This window comes from Diabrotica virgifera, chromosome 4 (genome assembly GCF_917563875.1).
Source record: "Diabrotica virgifera virgifera chromosome 4, PGI_DIABVI_V3a".
Classification (NCBI taxonomy): domain Eukaryota; kingdom Metazoa; phylum Arthropoda; class Insecta; order Coleoptera; family Chrysomelidae; genus Diabrotica; species Diabrotica virgifera.
Window position 1 is genome coordinate 165,619,122 of NC_065446.1, and position 18,887 is coordinate 165,638,008.

At 33.3% G+C, this 18,887-nt stretch overlaps 1 protein-coding gene across 3 annotated transcripts in view; it reads left to right on the forward strand.

The window, feature by feature from the left end:
• The window catches only part of LOC114332661 (patronin), a gene marked incomplete at its 3' end in the record, with an annotated part of 223,071 nt that overhangs the window by 89,486 nt on the left and 114,698 nt on the right, over positions 1-18,887 (forward strand). For all 3 annotated transcript variants that reach the window (XM_050649770.1, XM_050649771.1, XM_050649772.1), the window contains 1 exon segment: positions 13,533-13,760. In XM_050649770.1, coding sequence (XP_050505727.1) covers positions 13,533-13,760 — 228 coding nt within the window.

An 18,887-nucleotide genomic window follows, 5' to 3' on the forward strand; every position in this document is an offset into this window, starting at 1 on the left:
ATATAAGTCAATTAATACTAAATCTTTTTGTAATCCTCAGTCGCAAAAAGAGGTGACTTTTAGAGGGATGGTAAAGGTGGTCTTTGCATGTTATTACAAGCTTTAATTGTCAATAGCTCACTCAATTTTGACCGTAGAAAATATTTTTGTAAACTGTGTTATTGGGAATTAAACAAGCTACAATTTCATATTTAAACACTTTTTCGTATCTCTGATGCTAATCTTGCTATTCTGAAGAAAAAGGCATTTTTTCCAAACTACAAAAATTCGTTATTCATTTTTAACTCCATTTTTTTTTAAACTAATCATTCTAAGCCGATGAAACTTCTAGAACCTATTAAAAATACATGAATAAAAAAGACCAAATAAGGTTAATCACTAATTTTAATTAGAGTGGTGATTAGGGGGTTGCTTGTGATCACTTTTTCGCTGAAAAAAATGGGGACTGGCGTTCTTTTCATTATAAGTCACTTAATTTTTGAGCTAGAGACTTCTTTTTAATTTCAGGATAGATATTTTTAAGTACTTTATATTCGTTCGAATAAGTTATCCTCGAAAAACGCATAGTTTTCCCGTCTTTTGACTTTGAAACTAGAATATTTAGCATTTGACGAAGAAGAGCCAACATATAATAAAGTATAGCTCGATTACTATTGGTCTTTAAGAAAATTTAAAAAAACGGTTTTGTTTATTTTTTATAAAGGTACATTTTTGTTATATAAAGTTGTTTTGAAAAAACGAAAACTTTTGGGGTTATTAGCACAAAACTCATTAAAAACATTGATATTTTCGATATAAAACTAACACTTTCGATAGCGAATAAATTGAAAACTATCAATTTTAGCAAATAAATGTATAGAACGTTTTTTGCTTAGAATGAACGTTTTTACCAACTTTTGCAATTAAAATGTAATAAAAAATTTCCACCCCTCAAATGGGGTGGCAACCACCCCTATGGTAAAAACGCCTTTCGGCCTCATATAGATTTTGATCCTTGAACTATCCACTACTTATCCTCAAATTTTCAAGCAAATCGATCCATTCTGTAAAAATTGCGAGGTTTTGTCCTATTTTAAGCTTCATTACTTGGACTAATATTCGTCAGTGCGAACATGCCAGCTCAAGGATACGTATAAGAAATTCTGAAACCTGATCTCATACCCTACCTTCCATAGCATATTAATTCAGTAGGATAACGTAAGTCCACACATTGCGGTAGTCGCCATGAACTTTTTTGAATAGGTTGAGTTCAATCTTTTGCCCTGGCCCGCTAGATCCCCTGATTTATCGCAAATTGAACACGAGTGGAACATGATCGGTACGAGACTTCTTAATTTATAGCATTTTCCTTAAACTTTGGGAGCACTTCGGAGGAATTAATTAGGGCATGGAACGAGATACCCCAGGAGGATATTAACCACTTCATGAGAAGCGAGCCTAGGTGCATCAAGAATGTATTGCTCACTCTATACATTATTAATTGATTTGCCTTGGCGTCAGTATTGAGCAAGTAATGGAAATAAAATACCTTGTGGAATTACATTGTCCAGCTATGGAGACCTGGACAAAGAAGTGAGAAATCAAGTACAAAATGCAAATAGATTGGAAGGATGCCTTAATAACACTATATGGCGAAACCGACATACCTATTAACACTGAGATGAAGTCAAGAATTTATAAAGCCAATGTAAGACCAATAATGACATTAGGCATCAGAAACAATACCCGATACAGTCACAACCCAAAGACTACTGGAAACGGCAGAGATGAGAGTAGAGTTACAGGAAATACGCTGAGAGATCGAAGGAGGAAGAAAATTTAACGTAAGAAATAAAATACCTTGGAATAACATTGTCAAGTTACGGAGACCTGGACAAAGAAGTGAGAAATCAAGTACAAAAAGCAAATAGACTGGCAGGATACCTTAATAACACCATATGGCGAAACCGACATTAACACTGAGATGAAATCAAGAATTTTTAAAGCCAGTCTGTAAGACCAATAATGACATTATACATCAGAAACAAGGCCCGATACAAAGACTACTGAAAAAGGCCACAACTGATACTGATAGCCACAACACAAAGACTACTGAAAAAGGCAGAGTTGAGAGTACTAAGAAGAGTTACAGGAAATACGCTGAGGTATCGAAAGAAGAGTGAAGATATTAAAAGATAATGTAACGTACAGTGTATAAACGAATAAACACTAAATCGAAAAAAAGAATGAAATAACACATAAGCAGCATGGGGGAGACACGTGTGGTCAAAAACGTGTGGTCAAAATAGCCAGAGATAAATCACCAATCGATAGAAGAAGTATCGGCCGACCGCGCAAAAGATGGAGTGACAACCTTCCATAGAGGTTTCAATCCGCCAATGAACCAGCAGAATTGGTTGTAAAGAGCAAGAAAAAGGAGAAGTTGTTTTAGTTGTAATAAAATTTTGTTCGGTTGTTGATTTTGCTACCCTGTGTGACTGTACAAATTATTTTCAAAATATGTATAATAATTTATGAAGGTTCTGAAACTGTTTTCTTGTGTTTGTTGTTTATAAACAAGGAATTCCACAATATTGAAGAGAAGAAACAACAAAACACCACAAGCATTCCAGAGATATCCAAAAGAAGGGAGTCAAAGATGACCACAATACCATATTAAAGGCTTATCAATATCACAACAACATTCAAAACATATAACACTCTGTGATATATTTTTTCCAAAACCAAACCCAACAACACACAAGAAAGATCCAAAAACTGCATCAAAATACCCAGCGAATGCGACAACTTCTAGGAAGAAACTGTAAGACCACTAAGCGACAGGGTTAACGAGCATGAAACATACATCAAGAACAGGAATTTCGACAAATCACAGATATGCAAACATGCCTGGAACAAGGAGAAAAAAAAAAGAAGCAGCCCTCATCCTACTTAACGAAGAATAATGTGTAGCAAATCCATCAGCAGAATGCAGCAGGCTTTGGTTACCAATACTAAAAGAAGAAGTAAAGAACAGGAAAATTCCAACAATAACAGCCGAATGAAGAATACACCTGAAAGGCTCATACCCAATATAGTACGTTCTTTAACGGTAAAATATTGCAAAACTTCTAAATTTTAAAGAACTGCTTGTATTGACATGAAATTTGGCATACACGTAGCTAACAAGTCAAAGATAAAAAGTGATATTGTGCCGACGTGCGCTTTTGCCCTGGGGGTGCGTTTCACCCCCTCTTCATCATCATCATTTGGCTCTACAACTCTATGTGAGTCTTGGCCGCGTTTACTATTTCCCTCCATTGTTGTCGGTCCTGAGCAGCTATTTCCCATTGCTGTACTCCCATTTTGCGTAGATCGCTGGCTACTGCGTCCTTCCATCTCTTTCTTGGGCGACCAACTGACCTTTTTCCATCGGGCCTTTCCCATAATGTGGCGTTTAGAAGTCTTTCGTCACTTGATCTTAGTACGTGACCCGCCCATCGTATTCTGTTTGATTTAATGTAGCGTACTATGTTTTCATCTCCGTATATTGTCTGGAGTTCATCATTGTGTCTTCTTCTCCATTCTCCTGTTGTCTCTTCTCTGCAAGGCCCATAGATAGTCCGCAGTATCTTTCTTTCAAGTACCAGTAATTTTGTTGTTTCTCGCTGATTCAGAGTCCAGGTTTCGCTTCCGTACGTTATTGTGGGACGAATTATTGTCTTATATACTCTTATTTTTGCTGGTCTTGAGAGTATTTTTGATTTAAGTAGGGCCCTTAACGAGTAATATGCCCTGTTTCCTGCAATAATCCTGGCTGCCACGTCTTTTTCATAGTTATTTCCAGATGTTATGATCGCTCCCAAGTACTTAAATTCTTTGACGACTTCAAAATTGTATTCGTTAATTGTTACGTTTTGTCTAACCCTTGGTCTTGGGTTCTTCGTAACCACCATGTACTTGGTCTTGTCCTCGTTGACCTTAAGACCAACTTCCTTGGCTCCGTTCTCGAATAGGGTGAAAACTTCTTTTGCATCTCTGGTGGATTGTGCAATTGTGTCCACGTCATCCGCAAAGGCTAATAGTATTTTTGATCCTTGGGCGGCAAATCCGTTTGTCAGTTGTGACTGAGCTTTCCTTACTGCATGTTCCAGTGCGAAGTTAAACAGCAGGGGGGCGAGAGGATTTCCTTGTCTAAGTCCTGTGTCAATGAGGAATTCCTCCGACGTGTTGCTGCCAACTCTGATTCGTGCGGAAGCGTTCTCCGTGCTCACCTTTGCTAATCGTACCAGTTTTCCAGGTACTCCCATTTCTACCATAGTCTCCCACAATGCTTCTCTGCTAACAGAATCGTAAGCTTGTTTGAAGTCCACGAAGATTTGGTGTACATCGCGGTTGAATTCCCAGTTTTTTTCCAACACCTGGCGTAGGACGAAGATCTGCTCTATAGTCGACCTTCCCGGTCTGAATCCGCTTTGGTAGTCGCCTATTATTTCCTCTGCGTATGGAGTTAATCTTCTAAACAGTATTATGGATATAATCTTGTATGTTGTATTAATTAACGATATTCCTCTATAGTTCCGACATATTTGTTTGTCTCCCTTCTTGTGAATAGGTATTATATGGCTTTCATGCCAGTGTTTCGGTATTTCTTCTCTTTCCCAGACTTCTCTTATAAGATGATATATCTCAAGATGTAGTTTGTCTCCCCCTTTTTTTAGTAGTTCCGCCTGTATGCCGTCTGGGCCTGGGGCTTTATGTTTTTTTAGGGACGAAATTGCGGACTTTACTTCAGCTAGTGTGGGCCCTGGTATTTCAGGTTCGGCTAACTGGTACTGTCTTTGTTGCCCTGTCGTTGTGGGGTTTTCTGTATTTAAGAGTTGTTCAAAATACTTTCTCCATTGGAGGCTTATCTCTTCGTCGTCAGTGAGCAATTGTCCTGCATCGTCTTTTATAAATCTTGGGCTGTTGATCGTGTTGCCCGTCATTGTTTTTATGTCCCTATAAAACTGTCTAGACTGACCGGTTCTATGTTCCTCCTCGAGTTGCTGTATTCGTGCTTCTAGGTACTGTTTCTTTTTTCTTCTCAAAAGTCTTCTCGTTTGAGTCCTTACTCTGTTGTAGTCTTCCCTGTTCTCTTTTGTAGGTCGCGTTAGTAGCTCCAGCCTCTTGATTGCTTTTTGCTGTAAGCTTTGTTCGCACTCCTGGTCAAACCACTGGTTTTTTCTTCTTGCTATTCTTTTGTTTCCCTATCGTTTCCGCTGTGGCGCTTTCTATGGCGTTTGTTATATTTTGCAATTTCTGGTCTATGGTCAATTCTGGTGTTGACGTCTCTTCTTCTTCCATTGTCTGCAATTTATTTTGGATCAGTGACTGATATTGGCGTTCATTATCAGGTAGATCGAGCCTTGAAATGTCCCATCTGTTTCCTTGTTGGCGTTGCTTTGGATGTCTCGTGTTTAGCCTTGTTCTCATTTTTATTCTGACCAGGAAGTGGTCAGAGTCACTTTCTGCTCCCCTTAAACTGTGTGCGCCGATGATATTGCTAGAGTGTCTTCCGTCGATGAGCACGTGGTCTATCTGGTTTCGTGTGATTCCGTCATTTGACACCCAGGTTACTTTATGTATATTTTTCCTTTGGAACTGTGTAGTTTTCACTACCATATTTGTTGGCTACAGCGAACTCTGCCAATCTTGATCCCCTCTTGGGGATGAAAAAATATTTGTCCAAAATATGTAAGTCCGGAAATAGATAAAATGACTAATTCTAAGCAACTTTTGTTCTATAGAGATTTATTAATTCAGAGATCAAGTTAATACTTTTCGAGTTATTTGCGAGTGAATATGTTTATTTTTCAACAAAATAACCACGTTTTTAGACGGTTTTTCGCAAATAACTCAAAAATTAAGTATTTTGTGGAAAAAGCATTCTTGGTAGAAATATAGCCTGGAAAAAAGTGAAAAACGGTGTGTATATTAGGTATCTATAGGTAGCAGAAGCGGAGTTATAGCTAATAAAAAATAGGTTCATATTCGTCGAGTTCAAAATCGAATAGTTTAACGTGAAATAACCAAAAAATGATTTTGGGAAAAACTCATAATAACTTTTTTAAAGTGTTTAGAAAAAGCTTTATTTTTGTTTTATAAAAAAAAATTCTAGCAACAAAAGTAATAAACTTACGCTCAAAATAAAGTTGGTCCCTTTTTTTGATAAAAACAAATCGGCAAAATCACCTACTAATTAGCATCTCAAATAAACTTAATTGTTACCTTTTCACAAGTTTCTTTACTCGTGTATATATTGTTTATATGATCTGTAAGTTTCATCGGTTCAAAGTTATTATTTTTGAAAGGGCCGTAGTTAAAAGGGCTTGGACGAGCCACTAATCACGAGTGTATGCAAATTTAGAAACACCAAACCTTAACCAATTTTTGTCTTACAGAAAAACAAAAACATACAAAATATTCAGAAAAGCAAAGCCGACTTTTTATAATTTTTGAGATTTTTGGTATCTCGTAACAATTTTTAAGTTATTTTGAAAAAATCTTTTTTTTTTTCAAAATTAAAAATTTTATTTTAAAACCAAATTTTTTCAAAAATAAGCAACTTGAATCGATGAAACTTACAGATAATAAAAACACAACATAAATAAAATAACTGGTGAAGCGTTAACGATTAATTTTGTGTAAGTTGATAATTATTAGGGGGTAATCTTCCCGTTTTTTTTTTTGCCAAAACAAAAGGGACCAACTTTATTTTGAGCGTAACTTGTTTACATTTGATGCTGGAAACTTTTTTTATAAAAACAGAAATAAAGATTTTTTATACACTTTAACAAAGTTGTAATGAGTTTTCCCCAAAAAGTGCTTTATTTTTTGGATATTTCACGTTGAAATACTTTCATTGGAATTTGGCGAATATGAACCAATTTTTCATTACCTATAACTCTGGTTCTACTAGGTCTAGACCCCTCATGCATACAGCATATTTTTTTACTTTTTTACAGGCGATATTTTTGCTAAAAACATTTTTTTTTTTTTCGATAAAATACTTCTTGAATTATTTGTGAAAAACCGTCTAAAAACGTGTTTATTTTGTTGAAAAATGAACATATTCACTGGCAAATAACTCGAAAAGTATTGACTTGGCTAAAAAACTCTATAAAACAAACGTTGCTTAGAATTAGTCACTATATCCATTTCCACACTTATTTTGGACATATATTTTTTAAACCCCGAGAGGGGGTGAAACTCACCCCCAGGGCAAAAGCACACATCGGCACAATATCACTTTTTTTCTTTGATATGTTAGCTATGCGTATGCCAAATTTCATGTCAATCCAAGCGGTTCTTTAAATTTTACAGCAAAAACCGTGAAAGAATGTATTAATACATATGCAATACACAACACGATACCTGAAAGGGATCGTGTTTTAAATTTTTATATACCAAATTATTTTTATAATAAAGCTATTATACAGTGATGAGCGCGCTAATAACCGGCAAAATAATGCAAAATATGGAAAAATACATTGTAAAGTAAAAAGAGATGAAACTAGTAGTGCTGGAAATTATCGATATAAACTTATAAATTAACATTACATTACATAGTTTTCCAGCTTTAGACATATCGGAGGAGTATGACGACTGTCACTGTGACACGAGAATTTTATAAAATACTCCTATCATAGACGTCTAAAAGTGGGAAACTGTAATGTAATGTTAATTTATACGTTTACATCTTTTGCGTTATTTTGCCGGTTATTAGCGCGCTCATCACTGTATAGATTATTGTTAAATTTAAAAATTTTATCTCTGTCTCTTGTCGTTTCCCCGTTACTGAGGATCGTGATTTCTTCCAATATTATATCTATCTTCTAGATAGACAGATAGATCTGTCTTTCCAAACTTTAGTTAGGCGACTCATCGCATTTTTGCCATACCAATACGTCTTCGAACTTCTGCTTCACAGTCACCACCATCTTCAGTTATTCTAACCCGAGATTATTTTCCGCAACAACTGAAAATGGCAGTTATAATTATGATCCCAAAACCAGGAAAAAAACTAGAGGAATTAACATCATATAGGCCAATAAGTTTACTGACTGTGCTTTCCAAAGTGCTGGAAAAATTAATAATGAAAAGCATCAAGCCAATACTAGATAGCAAAAATCTCATACCAGAACATCAGTTTGGGTTTAGACAAGAACATGGAACCATAGAGCAAGTCCATAGATTAGTAAAACATATCAGCAACGACTTTGAAAATAAGCGATATTGCTCAGCAGCGTTTCTTGACATAAGCCAAGCGTTCGATAAAGTCTAGCACAAAGGTCTACTCTATAAACTAAAAAACCTATTGCCTCATCCGTATTATGAACTTCTAAAGTCTTACTTATCTGACAGATTCTTTTCAGTTAAATACCATTCAGAATATTCAGAATTATACCAAATAAAATCAGGAGTACCGCAAGGCAGCGTGTTAGGACCAATGCTGTACCAGCTTTTTACTGCAGATCTACCAACTTCAAGAACTACAATAACAGCAACCTTCGCAGATGACACTGCAATACTCGCCTCACATCATGATCCAGTAACTGCCTCAAGAAACTTACAAGCCAGCCTTAATAATATCCAAGCATGGTTAAAAAAATGGAAAATTCGAGTTAATGAGACCAAATCAATCCATGTTACCTTTACACTAAGAAGAGGTATATGTCCAACAGTGTTATTAAATAATCAAATAATTACTCAGAGAAATGAAGTCAAATATTTAGGTTTACATCTTGACAGAAGATTAACATGGAGAACACATATATTTACAAAACGAAAACAATTGAATCTCAAACTAAGACAACTTTACTGTCTTATTGGCATAAAATCACAATTAAATCTCACAAATAAGCTCTTAATATATAAAGCCGTACAGAAGCCAATATGGACGTATGGAATTCAATTATGGGGTTCTGCTAGCAATTCAAACCTAGAAATCCTACAAAGATTCCAGAACAAAGTTCTTCGAATTATAGCCAATGCTCCGTGGTATGTTTCGAACAACATAATAGAAAAAGACCTCCAAGTTCAATCCATAAAAACTGAAGTCACAAAGTACAGTGAAAAATACAAAAACAAAACTAGTGCTCACTCTAATCACTTAGTGCGCGAACTGTTTAATGTCAACGATGAAGTGCGTCGACTAAAGCGTTTTAAGCCTACAGAGTTATTAAACAGATTTAAATAAAATTAATTAACATTTACCACTACATTATATCTGGTATTCCTGTAACATGTTAGTCAGTTGAATAGTGTCGAATCTGTCGACCACCATTATTTGTGTCATAGCTTTATTGATTTTCAGACCAACTTTATTGCTTTCGTACTCAACTCTTCGCAGGAGATCAAACATTTCTTGCTCATTTGCTGCTATAAGTGTAGTGTCATCAGCAAATCTTAAATTGGAGATATTCCTACCAGCTAGTTACTCCTCCGGCCCATCCTTCTAAAGCCATCCTTATGACATGATATAAACAAAAAAATTTTATAATATAGGTGAATTTTCATTTTGAATATGATTTTTTTTTTCAACAATCACATCTACGAAACAGACTACACAAACAAACAAAACATAATACACAAAAGAACAGTCAGAATTTAATACCCCCGGTAACATCATTTCAAACAATGTTTTTAAACCGCAGATTAATAGGTGCCTTAAGATCGAGGCTAAAATTTTGTTTGTAAAGAAGATACACATAACCTAGAAAGATCAGGGGGTGAGAATTTTCAGTAGTAATTACACGAGAGCTCTAAAATGATCGATTTATATCCCGAGTAACACTTGACAGTTTTAATTTCACGACCCGAAGAGGAGTGAAATTATGTCAAAGTGTCACGAGGGCAAAACAAATCGGTCATTTTTATGAGCTCGAGAGTAATTCGGTAAGATTATTTCATGAATAAAACTGTCTTTTTAAATCATTTTAACTAATATTTTATTGATATCTTCTGAGTATTTGCTAAACCTGTTGTAAAATATTAATTGTCATTAATGTCACTGAATGTTCATTTTTGCTTAACGAAGAGCATCTGACGACGACGTAATGCTTGACGACGGGATATTATCAAAAATTATCGCTGAAATTTTTATTTCTTTCTGTAGCTTTCTATTGGTCAGAATCTCCCATGAATGAAATAATCGCTGTAATTTTTATTTATGTAGCTTTCTATTGGCCAGAATCTCTATGACTGAAATAATCCCAGAATTTTTTCAGACCTAATTTTCTTTTTAATTTTCTGAGGACGATTTCCGGAGTGGAAATCGAAACGCCAAACAATAGTTTTTTAAGAAATCTAATTTTTATTACACCAACAAAATTGTGGCTCAATCCCATAAACATATTACTAAATAATAATTTATGTGTGTTCGGATTTCTGTCACTTAGTATAAATATTGAAGGCAATTTTCTCCTTTGAATGAAAGTCGCACATTAGTGTAGTATTTGGTAGATGTTATCTAAAGGCAATCATTTATTTTTTCCTTTTTATAAAAGTGGTAAAAACTCCCGAACAATGGATGAAAGTTTTCATCGAGGTTTACCGTTTACTTCATGTTTTTTTTCTTCGCACTTTTTTTCGTATTCTCAATGGTACATTAGCTATTGACCTAACAATCGAATTTCATCATCATCATCATAATCAAAAATCGAATTTACGCGAAGGAAACTCATTATGTATTAGGTTTATGAAATATGTAATAATCATACTTCAACTATATTTTTAAAAAACTTCCACGGTTTTTACTTATTCATGACATGTCCCATAACTTTGTGGCTTCCTCAGATATTCAAGCTCCGCTAAGTTAAAGTTAAGTTATGAATTCAAATCTGGAGAAGCTACAAAGTGGCAAAACTTTTATGGATTACATTTACAAATTGTTCAATTGCTGTTAGTGGTTTTATATCATTATTTTTAGTGAAGTCAATGGAGTTTTTACTTACGGAAAATAACAAACAAGATAGAACTTTTTATAATTTGATTAAGAAATGTATAATAAACCACATGTCAGAAAGGTCTACTACAAAAGTGATTGCTTAATTTTTTTTAGGCAAATTAACTGCAAAATTAGTTGTTTTTTTTAAATACCCACGAAAAATTTTACACAAAAACGATATATAAAATTTTTTCTAAAATGAGATCTACAGTTTTTATAATAGTGCTGGATCCCACGTACCAAAAAAAAGTTGATTAATAGCAAGCTGAAAATTTGTTAATAGCTTGGCGGTGTCTAGTCGGACAAACTTTGATGTATGGGAACACTGGAACAGGGAAAGTTTTAATTGTGCAACAGGTTATAGGTTTCGAACGTCAGACTACGAAAACGTGCCATGTATTTTGTCGGACAGAACTTCCAATTGATTTGTTACCATTTCATTAAACTCTCATGCAAAAATCAGACTGGTGTTTATCACCAACTGGGCATTTTAATGAGTGGAACACGAAGAACATGTCAAATGACAGGAATCATGTAGGTTAGTAATAGCAGTCTGATTTTTGCATAAGAGTTTAATGAAAGGGTAACAAATCAATTGGATGTTCTGTCCTACAAAATACATGGAACGTTTTCGTAATCTGACGTTCCATATTTTTATACTGTTCCACAATTAAAACTTCCCCTGTTCCAATGTTCCCGTACATCAAAGTTTGTCCGACTAGACACCACCGTCAAACTACATATTAACAAATTTTTATAACTATAATTTTTTATTTATAACACCCGAGTCACACCTTTCACAGACATTGGCGCACTGTACGGCATCGGTATGCCGAGCTCGCATTTTACTTAATTTAACATTTTAATGAATTGATCAAATTAAATTTTACAAATTGGAAATGAAAAAAGAACGTTAAATCTATTTTGTATTTTTTACAAAAAAAAAAGTTTTTATTACAAAGAAAAAACATAACGTGTTCATATTACAGTGTGGGCGGAACATGGGACTTACATAAATTTTATTTAAAAATTATTTAAAAAAGTGTTACTAATACAATTTTACGTATAAAAATCTAATACTTATACAAATTACTTTTCAAACATCGTACTAAACGATGTTTTATTCAAAAAAAGTCTCAAACATATAATTCAAATGGTACGACGTCTCAAAAAATGTAATTTTTGAAAACTTCCTAGTTTTACAGAATCGCTACCACTTTTAAGAGGATATTACTTAAAGGGCTATATTATATTTTTATAGGTTATAAAGGGCTAAATTATTTAACTTTGAAAATGAAATATGCAACTTCTTTTTGAGAAAATTAAGAAAAATAAAAAAATGTAATGCGAAAACCGAAAAATATACAAACAAAATGTTGATACAAAGTCATAAAAAAATTTTCTGTACAACTTACCTCAAATAAATTGAATAACAAACTTGAAAAATAATAAATTAATGTTAAAAACATTTTTATCTACTCTATGTCATATTATGTATAAGTTTTCAGTTTGTGAAAACTGTCATTGTAGATAGCAGTGCGTGAAGTGTTTAAAGTGTGCGTGAAGTAACAATGTATTTTAAATGGGACTTACTTTTTCGCACTGTTTTTGACACACTTTCATATAATCAAATATCCTTAACTTTCGCGTTGTCATGGTGATGACATAATGAGCAATAAATTACGACAAAAGTTTTGACAGTTTTGTGGTTTGAAAGAAGTTAGAATTTTTAAATGTCAAAGTTCTAACAATTGTAGAATAGAAATAAATTCCAGTGGCGAAGAGTTACAGTTTTTTTATTTGTTCATCATAGATAAAATATTGTTTGAAACTGTGCGTGAAGTACTTTTTGCGAACTTATGCGATGTATAGCACTCGCTCCGTTGTCGCTCGTGCTCTAAACATCGCGTGCGTTCGCAAAAAGCATACTTCACGAACTGTTTCATAAATAACTATTTTAGTGCTCTTATACAGTATGTCTGCGTAACTTGGAATCCATGGGAAACTTCTTTTTTTCAATTTTTTACTAAAAAAAGTTGTATCCTAAATTTTAGACCATGCGGAGCATTTTATAAAAAATTACTTTTTTTTCGTAAAATTGATAATGAAAAAGTTTCCCATATGGTTCCAAGTTACGCAGACATAGTGTATAAGAGCTCAAAAAATATATTTTTTTTGAATTGTCAAATTGCAATATCAGATTCGTATTCAGCATAATCAAAAAGAAAATAGAAACATTTTTGACTAAAGTAAAATGATGATTTCACTGATATTTATAAAATTATTTATATACGACAGCTTTTATTGTTCAACCAATTAATAAACAATTAGTGGCTAAATCTGCGAGTAGAACTTTTTACTTTAACATATTTAAAAAACTAACAAAAAAGGTTTTAGAAAAATATAAGAATCTTTGATTTTTTCCGAAACAATGCATGTTTTCGATCATTGACTCTTCTATTTAGTTAAGCTGGAACTTTTTTTATTTAACAACGTATAGTTTTCTTAGATAATAATGGTTACGTATGTACGGAATACATTCATCAATGTAATTTCTTTTCAGTCTGCACATATGGCTGTTATAGAAATGATAATGAATTTATACACGAAGGAAGTTGTATCGGCAGATAGGGTTCTTTCTGCAATATATAGATTTAATCATGGGAAAGGACCTGCGCCTAATATTCCAGATAATGTAGTGGATCAGCTCTTACAGTGGGTAACACATGCCTGTGACGCGATGCGGATGAGGATAGAAGAAGAAATAGGCGAAGAACAAAATGGAGGAGACGTAAGTATTTTAAGTTTGGTTTTTCAGTTAGGGAATTTAAAAAGGGATCAAATTTTTTTGAAGTTATACTTCTTTACGATCGAGAGTGAAAATACCGGGCGCATGCGCTCACAGACAGTATGTAGTTTTTGTCCAGGAACCGAAGCATTTCACCTCGCAATTTTTACAGAATGGATCGATTTGCTTAAAAATTTGAGAATAAGTAGTGAATAGTTCAAAGATCAAAATCTATATGATGCCGAAAGGCGCTTTTACCATGGGGGCGGTTGCCACCCCATCTTAGTGGTGGAAATTTTTTATTATATTTTGACTGCAACAGTTGATAAAAACGTTAATTCTAAGCAAAAAATGTTCTATACATTTTTTTGATAAAATTAATACTTTTCGATTTATTCGCTATCGAAAGTGTTAGTTTTATACAGAAAAAATCAATGTTTTTCGATATATACTCATTTACCATTCACTCAATTTTTGCCGTAGAAAAAAATTTTTCAAACCAAGTTCTTGGGAAGTAAATAACCTACAATTTCATATAAAAACATTTTTTCGTATATCTGATGCTAATCTTTCTATTCTGAAGAAAATGGCATTTTTTACCAAACTACAAAAAGTCGTTATTCGCTTTTAACTCCAGTTTCTTAAAAACTAATCATTCTAAGCCAGCCAAACTTCTAGAATCTATTAAAAATTCATAAATAAAGAAGAATGAATAAGGCCAATGACTAAAAGCGAAGCTAACTTACATTATTATGCTTCCAATTGGATTTCTTTTTTTTTTTCAAAAAAATATATTGATTTTTTAATCGTAGTCTTTTTAATTTTTATCTTAGAAAGTTTGGTAAAAAATAATTTTGTAGGTTTTACAAGATCTATAAGACTACTAATATTAAATCCTTTTAAAACCTCAGTCGCAAAAAGTGGTCACTTTGAAAGGGTTGGTAAAGGTGATTTTTGCATGTTATTACAAGATTCAATTGTCAATTGTTCATTCAATTTTTACCGTAGAAAAAATTTTTGCAAACCAAGTTCTTGGGAATTAAATAAGCTAAAATTTCATATTGAAATATTTTTTCGTATCTCTGATGGTAATCTTTCTATTCTGAAGAAAAAGGAATTTTTTACCAAACTTCAAAAATTCGATGTTTGCTTTTGACTCCATTTTTTTTTAAAAACTAATCATTCTAAACCAGTTAAACTTCTAGAACCTGCTAATATGTAATACATAAGTAAAGAAGACGAAATAAGGTCAATGACTAATTTTAATCAGGGTGGTGATTAGTGGTTTGCTTTCGATCACTTTTTCGCTGAAAAATATAGGGTCTGACATTCGTTTCATTATAAGCCACTTAATTTTTGAGCTAAAGACTTTTTTTATTTCTGGAGATAGATATTTTTAAATACTTCAAATTAGTTTAAACAAGTTATCCTCGAAAAATGCATAGTTTTCCCGTCTTTTGACTTTGAAACTACAATATTTAGCATTTGACGAAGAAGAGCTGACATATAATAAAGTATAGCTCGATTACTGTTGGTCTTAAAGAAAATAAAAAAAAAACGGTTTTGCTGATTTTTTCAAAAGGTACATTTTTGTTAAGCAAAGTTGTTTTGATAAAACGAAAACTTTTTGAGTTATTTGCAGAAAACTGATTAAAAACATTAATTTTTTTAATATAAAACTAACACTTTCGATAGCGAATAAATCGAAAACTATTAATTTTATCAAAAAAATGTATACAGTTTTTGCTTAGAATTAATGTTTTTACCAACTTTTGCGGTCAAAATATAATAAAAAATTTTCACCCCCGACGTGGGGTGGCAACCACCCCCATGGTAAAAGCGCCTTTCGGCATCATATAGATTTTGATCCTTGGACTATCCACTACTTACTCTCAAATTTTCAAGCAAATCGATCCATTCTGTAAAAATTGCGAGGTTTTATCCTATGTTAAGCTTCATTACTTGGACTATTTGTTGCTAATCTTTCAAGATATGTATGTATCAGCACTGTCAGCGCAAATAAGTCATTAAAAGGATATATATAGTGTTTTTAGTAAATGTATTATTTATTATAATTTTTGTGTCTTGGGATTTGTGTTCCTCGGGAATAAAATATTTTATAATAATAGTAAGTATATTTAAAGTATTTTTGTATACTTCTCTTGGTCTATTAAATTTGTCAGTATGTATGAGAAATCTTGTAACCTGTCAAAGCAAAGGGAATATAGCTCAGTGGTAGAGCGTGTGACCGGAGATCAAGAGGTCCCGGGTTCAAATCCCGGACGATTCATATTTTTTTTGGTATCGTTTTAATAAAAAAAATTTAAAAGTGGTAGGTAAGAAAGTTAGTTTTATATTTAAATAAAATACAAATAACCTGTTAAGTATATTTATTTCTTTGAAATTATGTAATAGAAGAATAACTTCGTATTACGTGCGTACAAAGTACACACACATTCTTTTTTTATATGCTTAGCATACCCCAAGTCGAATTTTTCCAATGTAAAGAATATAGTAATTTCTTATTAAAATCTCATACCATCTGAAAAGATAAAGTATATTACGAGCCCTAACAAGTTAACTCTTTTTAGCCTTCTATCGTCCATGTTTGGACATATGCCTCTTCCAACTCCTTCCATCGGTCTCTATCCTGAGCAACATTTTTCAATTTGTTCCTGCTACTCTTTTAATATCATCAACCCACCTCATCTGTGGTCTTCCTCTTGGTCGTTTACTTTCGTAAGATATCCAATGTTGTATTGTTGCGTTCCAACGTTTGTCTTTTTGCTTAGCAGTGTGGCCTGCGAAGCTCCATTTGAGTTTGGCAATTTTTGTTGTTATATTCTCGGCTTTTGTTTTTGATCTTGCCCAGTCGTTCCTCCTTTTGTTTGACATTCGTATAACTAACATTGCTCTTTTCATTGCTCTTTCTGTTATATTCATATTTGCCTTGGTTAGAGTTCAGATATGACATCCATATGTTATGATAAGAAGGATGCACTGGTTGAACACTTTGCTCCCCAAGTATTGGGGTATTTTGCAATAAGTATCCAACTAAGTTTTCCAAATCCTGCCCATGCTAGTTTTGCTCTTCTATTGATTTTCACACTTTGGTGCTTTGGTTCTCTTTGTCAAGTTTCAGAATTTGGCCTAGGTAGATATATTCCTGTTATATCTATTATCCTATATACAGGGTGATTGATTAGTAGGGTAAAGCTCAATAGCTCCGCTATAGTAATAGATAGCAATAAAAGTTAATAACAAAAATTTTAGCCACCTTTGAGCTTCACATTACAAAATTAGTTAGAATGTTACAGGGTGTTCGATAAAACAGTGGCAGACCTAACTTATGTTTTTTTAAATGGAACACCCTATATTTTATTTTATATTCGAAATCCTGTTAACTTCTCCATCACAAAAATATAAAGGTTTGTAATGTTATACAGGGTATTTACAAAGTTATAACCAATTTTGTATGAAAATCGTAACAAGTTCAACTCCCTGTATAAATAAAAATAAGCACAACAGCAATGGTTTATTAATGCTATATTTTTTTATTTATTGTCAAAATTTTTAAGAATTATTGATATTGCTAATTTTCTTTATATCAAATACAGGGTGAGTCAAAACGCAAGTACATTATTTTCTCAGTAATGTTAAATGGAACACCCTGTATTTTATATCATTATTTAAAAGTAACATTAACGTACTTTAATTTTTATATAACATTCCCTATGCCCAAATTTATTTTTCAGAGCAAATTCTTTTAGGTGTTTAAATTTATCTAAATTTTAAGTAAGCCATGACTGAATTGACAATTGAAGATTACCGATTATCAATCCGGTAATCAATGTAACACTGTAGCAAATAAAGAAATAAAAATAATTTATTAGTAATACATTTTACAAACAAAAACACAACCACTACATGCAACATTTTTGAAATAATTAAAAACTATCTTTTTATGTAAATGCAACAAATAAACAAAGAAAATTAGTAATAAATTTTACAAAAAAACACACAAACACAAAATACAATATTTTGTGAAGACAATTAAACCCTACTTTTGTATGTAAATGTAACAATGTAATAGGTCTGGATCCCGCGTATGAAAAAAAAGTTGATTAATAGCAAGCTGAAAATTTGTTAATAGCTTAAGGGTGTCTAGTCGGACAAACTTTGATATATGGGAACACTGGAACAGGGGAAGTTTTAATTGTGGAACAGGTTAAAAATTTGGAACGGTCAGACCACGAAAACGGCACATGTATTTTGTCCGACAGAACAGACTCAAACTCTTCGAACAGAGATTAAACTCTCATGCAAAAATCAGACTGCTATTTATCACCAAATGGGCGTTTTAATGAGTGGAACATGTAGAATATGTCAAATGACAGGAATTATGACAGGTGATAAATAGCAGTCTGATTTTTGCATGAGAGTTTAATCTCTGTCCGGAGAGTTTAAGTCTGTTCTGTCGGACAAAATAAATGTGCCGTTTTCGTGGTGTGACCGTTCCAAATTTTTAACCTGTTCCACAATTAAAACTGCCCCTGTTCCAGTGTTCCCATAAATCAAAGTTTATCCGACTAGACACCCTTAAGCTATTAACAAATTTTCAGCTTGCTATTAATCAACTTTTTTTTCATACGCGGGATCCAGACCTATAACAAATAAAGAACGAAACATAATTTATCAGTAATACATTTTGCAAAAAAACATGTTTGAAAAAATTAGAAGCTACTTTTGATAAAATATTTACTTACTTACTTAAGCCGTCCTCTTGTACCTTACGGTGTCGAGGTAAGTGGAGAAATGAGACGTCTCCATGCCTTTCGGTCGGTAGCTAGTCTTTCTGCTTCTCTCCACCCAATATTTCTTTTTCCGCAAGCCTTTCCAATATTTGCATTCCACGTTCTTGCTGGCATGCCTCTTCTTCGTTTGTTGTCAGATGCCGCTTTCCATACCCTCTTTACAGTTCTACCTTCACTCATTCTCGCCATATGTCCGAACCACGATAACTGTTTCGTTTCAAGTCTGTCTAAGGTCCTTCCAACACCGCACCTTTCACGTATGTCTTCATTTCTTATACGATCACGTCTGGTCACCCCGGATACCGCACGTAAATAT